General features: G+C 42.1%; 1 protein-coding gene across 1 annotated transcript in view; it reads right to left on the bottom strand.

Moving 5' to 3' along the window:
• Window positions 1-1,781: 1,781 nt before the first annotated feature.
• The window catches only part of slc41a2b (solute carrier family 41 member 2b), a 37,788-nt gene continuing 31,084 nt past the window's right edge, over window positions 1,782-8,485 (bottom strand). The window contains exon 11 of the mRNA XM_030046116.1: window positions 1,782-4,008. Coding sequence (XP_029901976.1) covers window positions 3,823-4,008 — 186 coding nt within the window. The 3' untranslated portion in view covers window positions 1,782-3,822. The remainder of the gene's footprint in view (window positions 4,009-8,485) is intronic.

The raw sequence follows: 8,485 nt of genomic DNA, 5'->3' as shown, positions 1-8,485 counted from the left end.
GCCGCTAATAGCCCCGAGGGTCACCGGGAGACTGACGGAGAAGGAGTCCACCGGTGGATTGAGTTTCACGGGCCCTCTGGTCCCGTCTGGGTCACTGCTGCCAAGAACACGGCCTCCCACGGTAACCCCGCAAAATCTCCATCCACTTGTTTATCAATCCAGCGCTGCACTCGGTCGACCTTGTTAAAAACAGACCGTCTAGACGGCAACAGAGGTGCATTGTTAAGCACATGCGCACACATCAACACAACTATATCAATCACGGTTTTCCGCCGTAATAAAACAGGAGTGGCTGCTCAGCGCTCTGATAATGATGTGGCTCCAGAAGTCCTGCTGTGGTCGTTATGGAAATGGCATTTAACAAACCTCTTCAACCATGAAAAGTGCTTCATCAGGCCTTGATGAATTCTCAGAGCCAGAAAGGGAAAAAAAAAAAAAAAAAAAAAATCTATAGGCATGAATAATCTATATCAACTTGGCTCTGGCTTTGATCGCATGAGAGGTAAGAAAATCCATCTGACGAAGTTGAGGAGTCGGAGTGGTCGGGATGCTTCTCGTGGTGTTCAAAGAAATGGAAAATCCATGGGTTACACAACCCGATGCATTTATTCCACGCACAAGGTCTCCACGAACGCTGTTTTCTTTTGATCCTTAACTGGCTCGTCCTGTTTCCGAGGAACGCAGCGAGAGAACACCTTTTGACGCTCGACTCTGAAGCCGTATCCTGTTTCCACGCTGCCATGTTATCGCCGCCATTTTCATTAGAAGCCGCACAATTGCGAAGACACGCGTGTGCTTTTATCTAAATGCGCTCGTCTCCTTATCGGCGCGCGGCGGCACGGCTCGTCTGTTCAAGTGAATCAATTCCGGCTTCTGAGGAAACTTTGAAGTTGCTGGTGTTGCGGCGGCGGCGGCGGTGGTGGTGGCGGCGACGGAGCGACGCCTCACGCGCTCAGATTAGAAAATCAATCAGGCCTTATCCAAAATGACAGCCATCATGCTAATTATCCATCGAGTGCGACAGACAGGCCTGAAGGTGATACATCTAACCGGTCTGCTGCCACACTTGATCTCTGAGGAGAACACAGTCAAAGACAACAACTGAAGATCCCTATTCCAAAGCGCTATCTTTTCTTTTACACTTTAATATAATCCTTTGGTCAACTTTGCTTATCTTGCCTACTGTTCTTTAGAGTATAACATTATTTGGTTTAGCTGGGTGCTATCAATCATTTTGTAAGTGGAAGCAGAGCTGGTTCATATCTCTCTTTTCTTTTTTTTTTTTTCTTTTTTTTCCAACCAGATTGTGTGTTTCTTGCTGAAATCCTCTGCTTTGCGTCATCCAAGTTCTCAAAATGCTAATTCAAGAGCAGCCATTACAGGGAAATGTAAGCTAAGTGTCGGAGGTGGGTGGAAGTGTGACATCTGTGCAAAAATGCATGTTTTCCAGACAACCAGGTCAAGAGAGAACATGAGCATCGCCTGTTCGTGTTGTCATGGAGACCACGGGAGAACCTAGATTATATCTTGGGCTTACTTCAGGCTAACAGAGGGGGAGAAAAAAAAAAAAAAAAAAAAGATATTTACTGTTCATCTCAATCACAGCGCTGCCTTCCTCCCCTGGCTCGGTGTTCAGGCTTTGATCTGGTGCAGCCGGAGCCGATGTGATGGCTGTCATTCCCTAACAATGCAGTAATGACTCGCTCTGTGCGTCCATCTGGAGGAGAGCGCCACTACATGACAAGTAAACCCGTCTGCAAAAATAATCACAAAAGGAGGTATTTTTTCCCCAAACGTGAGACATTTATTAAAACATTTAGGCCTGTATGAGCCACAAAGCAAGAAGAAGAAGAAGGGTTCCATTCCAACAGGCGATATCTCCAGTTTTTGACAAAATAAATGCTACCTGATATTCACTTAATCTTGTAGAATTTCTTCTTCTTCTTTTTTTTCTTTTTCTTTTTGGGCTTATGGTATTGAAAGCTGACAGCTTTGATGATATCTATTAGTCAGTTTTACTTTCATGTCAGAGCTTGTCTTCTTTTTTTGTGTGTTCAATGGCAGATATCTTATTGTGGAATGAAACTCTTCAAACACTCCAAAGTCATTGTCTCAGAAGACAGCGAGTACAAAAGAAAATAAGTCTTAATTGCACAGTATTACAACGCAGTAAAAAAAAAAAAAAAGAAGTAATATTTATGGCATGACAGAGAAATAATACCTTGTCAACCAGTGAATCTCAAGAGGCACATATCATTGGAATTAGGTTGAAGAGAGCCACTGGCTACGCTGACATGCACACAGCACTCCAGTCATTAATCAGATTAAGGTGATACTTCAATTTCAGTGTTAACATGCTGTGTAAGTAATGTGATTTCCTCAAATAACCCGGGTTTAACGTGGACGGATCTGATAATCAGATTAGCTGGGTGCCGCCGCATCTGGATCCCCTTCCTCTGACCTTCCTGACACAGCACAGTTTGAATGGAATTGATTCAAAGACAAAATAAAAAGGTTTTTGCAGAAAACCGGGTGTGTTAATCACGTTAGGCTCACGCTGATGATGATGAGATTACCCCGATAAGATAATCAGGCCAGTAAGTTGAAATGACAGTATCGCCTTGATCTTTTCCAGACTGGATCGTGTGCGCGCAGACGTACACACTGCGCATTCATGTAAACAGCATGTGATCGGCATGCAGGCATTCACCGTCAGGAGTAAACGGTCCCGCTGTGGTGACACGTGGCCCTGCTCTAGGTGTGCAACCGGTCCCCCATCAGGGACAACAGACAAAAGGACAAACAAAGAGAGGAAATGAATAAAAGACAAAAGGAGAAGGGGGACATAATATCCAGATGATTTCTCGTGGTCCATTATCATTAACATTGACATATAGAAGGCGAACCGTGCAGAGGACGACGCAGACAAACTGAAAATGTAGAAACATTGTGTGCACTGTAGACAGAAGTTGAGTCCAGACACCAAAAGAAAAGAAAAGAAAAGAAAAGAAAAAAAAGAGTAGACATACAGAGAGATGTCAAAATTTTTTTTTGTACCATCCATACAATGATTTGTTCTGTTTACATCATCCTGCTTCATTCTGCTGCTGGTACATCTGCGACATCTAGGTCAAAGTGTGTGTTCAAGAGCTGATCTGGAACAAAATAACTAACACTAATAAATTCCACACTCCACCTAGAGTCATTTGCTTTTCTCTCTTTGCTACTATCTGTTGTATCTGCCCGCTGAATATATGACGCAAAGCAGCAATGGGCAAGGCGAGAAACAAACTTTTTTTGCCACTTTGGGTGGTAAATGCCACAAATTCCCCAGCCACTTGCATGATTAGATTTTTTTTTTTTTTTTAATAACATAAGATTTCCTAAAGATGCTTGGTTACCTGCCAGAGTGGCTGGTAGAGACGACATCCTTGCCGACGATGGCAAGATTTTACCAGCATTCTGGGCAGCGGCTGGTGTTACTTTTCCCACCCTGTGAACGGTCCAGCAGCATAATACGTTAAGTGCCTCGGTGCAAACAAACAACACGGATTAAAGTCTCTTCGTCAGACGATCGGTGAGAAGAATCTGAATTTATGGAATACAGTGTCATTGGTGAGAATAGAAAAAGCACCTGGTTGTCTCCGGCAGCATTCTGGTAAGTGCAGTGAAGTTTCGTCCAGGGCGAGAAGCAGGGGGAACGTGCCGGCTTGCGACAGCGAACGCCCCTGAAATCCCGCAAGGCCACAGGCCAAGAGATGTTGGACGAGCAGGCAGCAAGTTTTCTCTTCACCGCGCAGACTTGTGAGGCCGAAGGTTGCCTCAGTCGCCCACGTCGCTGTCCTGGTCCCCTATGAGCCACAGGAAGTGGAAGCTGAGTGCCAGGAGGGCAGTGCCCAGCAGGTCGCCCAGGGCCGTCAGGTACGGGATGGAGAAACTGTCTGGGTCTTTACCGCTTCGCCAAATGGAGTGCACCATCCAGTCGGCTATACACAGTAACAGCAACACCTGAGAGAGAGCACAGAGAAGATTAGAGGAAAGGGTGTGAGTGCAATTTATAACTCCGGTTTTCAAGAAAAAGAGGGAATGCTAATTTAGAGAAAAAGGGAAAAAACACGGCTTGTTTTCGTTGATGGAAGGCACAGTTCTTAAATATGCTATGTGCAGTCACATAAACGCCGGAAGGAGCAGATAAACAGCGAACGGAACACGAAATCCTAACCCAAAAAAAAAAAAAAAAGAGAAAAAAAAGCGAAATGCAGAGAGCGCCAGACCGAGAGAGGAGAAAGAGGGAGAGTCTTATTCATAATTCAAGTTTTCAAGTATAGAAGGAACGGTGCTGAGAGACAAAGAGAGAGGTCTATTAAAAGATAAGGACGAGTCTATAATTTAAGGGGAAATGAGCTGTCCAGAGCTGGTAGTACAAACATTACACAGACAAAACAAAAGCATAGTTGCCAATTAGGATGAGCTCCAACACAGAGCCATTCATTGAAAGATACTGATACTGACATGTTAAGAATAAAGGCGCTGATGATAGTATTAAAAGCGAGCAGAGGGAAATGATTACAATAATATATCATTTGCGACGAACAAAGTAAAAAAAACACATTAATTTATAAGTTCTGATACGCTGCAGACAGACCCACTTGTCTTTGGACGTGTGAGGAATTTTGCATTGGGATGTGTTATCCTGTTAAACAATGCGGACTCCTGGGTTTCTATCCAATAACTTTTAGCCATGACATGATGAAAGTGCCTCAGAGATGCACAACAAACTGTCACATCTAACTATTCACTGGCGAGTGAAGCGAGGGTGTCACAGATTTGTGCTTTATTCATTATGACAGGCTGGAATAGTTTGATTTCTTCTCAATTGTTGCTCGCTTCTCCACAAACTCACTTTCATATTGTCAGCTGTCGCAAAACTGCCAACTACAATTGATCATTTACGGAATTGTCTGTAGGTTATTAGTTCTTTCATCTCCCTCCCCTCTCAAGCACCACCCGAGAAACGGAGACCAACCGAGACAGGGAGGGGAAAAAAAAAAAGAGAAAAATTAAGAGCGCAAAAGAGAGACAGCGAGCAGAGGAGGAAGAAGAGACTGAAAAGTAACAACAAAAAAAAAAAAAAAGACACTCCAAAGTTTAGTACTGTCAATATTTCAAGATTAAGGGAGATGCAAAAGCAGATCCATCATGAATCCATCTTTCTCCGTCTCCTCATTTTGGTTCCTTAATCATGTCTGAGTGCTGAGAGGATGAGGAATTTGTCTACAAAATAAAGCTCAAGTTCAAGTTCAAATTTATTTAGAGCCCCATTTTACAGGTCCACGAGCATGCAGCTTACAAAACACAACACCGCCTCTTGACTTAATCTTCATAGTGGGCAAGCACCCCCACCACCACCACCCAAAAAAAAAAAAAGTGTAACAGGGAAGAATGGAGGAAATCTTGATAAGGACCACAGGGAGAGGAGACCCCTTCATGGCCAGACAGGTGTGCAATATGAGCCGACCCCAAGGCAGACGCAGTCATTTTATTTTATTCTATTAAAATTATAATTGTATTATTATTTTATTTCATTTTATTATTTTATTTTAATATTTTTTTTATATTTTATTTATTCTATCCTATTTTCCTATTTTATTATTTTATTATTATTATTATTACTATTATTATTTTACTTTATTTGATTTTATTTTAATTGATCTTATCTTATTTTATCGTGTTATCCTACTGTGTTTTTTACCTTTTTATTCTGCTTCTATTGTGTTATCTTGTGGTGTTTTATCTTGCTGTGCAGCACTTTGGAAAACCTTGTATTTGTTAAAATTGTGCTATATAAATAAAGTGGATTGGATTGAATTGGATTTTCCAAAAGCACCTCAAACACTGTTGTGTCTCCTGAGATGGTCGTGTCCACCAGCTTCAGCCTTGGTGTCCACTACTCTCATTTCAGCTTACTCACACAGGCAGCAAAAGGAAATATCTGGCTGTGAACTAGTGAATGTTTTATGTTCTTGACACTGGTGGTGCAGCGAGTGCAAGAGTTTATGTCATCCCTCTGGTTCCTCTCTAAACAACGATGGACAGGGGCCGCAGCCGTGCCTCATGCTCCGACGTGTAATCACGTGAATTTTCTTTCATCCAGCGACTTCAAAAAGCCCGAGAATCCCTTGTGTGTCTTTGTAAACTGATTGGTCAGGACAATGTCAGGCAAAAAGGTTTTTCATTATCATCTTCCTTTCTTCTTTAATGCCCTACCCCTTTACGGTTAAGCTTTTGGAAAAAAAAAAAAAAAGGAAAAAAGAACATGCAATTATAAAAGATATCAGAGTCAATACACATTCAAGTCATCCCAGAGCATATTTTTATTCAAGTCATGCACATAATTAAGTTACTATGCAACATCTGCCCATTATGGTCTACAAATGAAGCACTTAAGAGAGCAGTTGTTTGTAGGAGCACAACTAAATCCAATCATTTTTTAATCCTAAATAGGCTAACTGCAAAAAAAAATGCAAAGGGTAGCTTTAAGTGATGCACTGTGTGATCTTTCAAGCAGATTCACAGGTTTCTCTGAAAACTGGAATGATGTTTGTGTATAATTGTTTACTTGAAACAGAGAGAGAGAGAGAGATGGTTCAGGGAAGTAAATCCCTGATGCAACAAAACTTTCCGTCCCTCGGAGAGAACAGCTTGAAACAGGGACGGTATGTGTACCAAGACTGAAATATGCCATGCACTGACACAAAAAATAGCTGATGAATGTGGAAAATCAAGTATGTCAATCATTTTTTTGATGAGACAAGACATAGAAAAGACTATCAAAAATGTGACAAGATAATGTCGTTACTGGTGTGATAACCAGAGACTCATATTCTACCTTTCTTACTGCTACTGCATGAGGAATGGGTCAAATCTCTTAGTGACGGTGTAGCCAGTATAAGATTAGATATGAACTCTGCTCTCCACATTATACAGAGACGGTCAAGCGTTTCTTGTAATCCACAAACACCCACATGATGAAACTGCAGCCAGACTGGAGAAGTGGGGCCTTTCCATTCCCTTCCTTCATTCTCAGGATTCAGCATGGTTTGTCCCCTCTTGTTAACGGACACTCTGCCTGCTAAATCCCTTTCAGTCTTTTCCTGACACTACTGCCTCAAAATAAATCCCGCCAGATGATAGTATCTGGTGTCCTTGGACCTCGGGACATGTCAAGAGCGTCTCTGAGTAGCTCCTTCCTAGTGTCTATGGGTTTCATCACCTTGTAATCTTCAGACAAGATTAAGTTTGAGATGCATCAAGGCCCAGGATTACATCACTAGAATTGCAGGTCCTCAGGTCAAGATAATCACACAATCTCCTCATTTTCTCGGTGAATATCATCTTCAGTTGTCCTTACAGTGCTCACAGAGAGATAAATGTGAGGAATGCTCAAGGCTTCATACTCTATCAGGATGTGCAGGTTAGTTTGCAGACTTATCTGTGGCTCTGAATTCTGTCCTCAACTCCTGATTGAAGCCATCGGCCTCTTTCTCAGGGTCTTTTTGCTTTTCCCCAAGCACACCAGTAGGATCAACTTGGCCTCTTTTAGCAGAAGCTAGGAGAGGGGTGAAGAATTGCATGCTGTGTCCCATCTCTCAATCCTCATCTTTCTTGCTGAGCTCTCCAAAGTGTTTCATCTCCTGAACCATCTGTTGTCACTCCTGTATCACCTGCTCTAAACATTCTCTTCATCTTAACAAGCTGTATTCTGCTCATTACACACACTTCCTCTACAGGGAAAACGAAATTGTGCTCTGCCACAGCTACAGAGATGAAAACTCATCTGATCAGCCTTGCAATACACCTCAAGTGGTCTATCATGTTTCTTGTGCAGGGTCCAAAATTAACACCTGCTAAGCGCCAAATGTGGGAAAAAATTGGCTTTGGCCGGTAAATAAATTGGAGTTAATGGCCAGTTGGCCACTAAACTAATTTTCAAATTGTAATGAAAGGCCAGGTGTGACTGAGTTAAACAATTCGTCCCTCATTCTCCACTATAAACATGTAAAAATTTACACAAATCATATCAATCAACAAAAAAAATGATGTAAAGTCACCAAAGCAAACACAGAGCAATGACTTAAGTGCTCTGAGATTCACCCCCTGCAGATATCACAGTGCAATTCTCTTAGGTCGCTTTCATGTCCAATAGTCTGTCTGCATGGCCGGACTAACAAATTGTTTGATACAGTGTTAATTTTTTCATTTGGTTGAGCTGGCTTTCACACGGCTCAAATAAAAGTGGACCACGGCATTTAAACCAAAGTGACTTTGAGATTCACCCCCTGCAGATATCACAGCGCAGTTCTCTTAGGTCACTTTCACATCTAATGGTCTGTTTGCATGGCCGGATTAACAAGTTGTTTTATATATTTCTAATTTTTTTTTTGCATTTGCTCCAGTTGGCTTTCACATGGCACACATAAGAGGA

The sequence above is a fragment of the Myripristis murdjan genome, chromosome 23, assembly GCF_902150065.1.
Source record: "Myripristis murdjan chromosome 23, fMyrMur1.1, whole genome shotgun sequence".
Lineage (NCBI taxonomy): Eukaryota > Metazoa > Chordata > Actinopteri > Holocentriformes > Holocentridae > Myripristis > Myripristis murdjan.
Note: the sequence above shows the minus strand (reverse complement) of the source record. Positions and strands in the feature narration are given on the sequence as shown.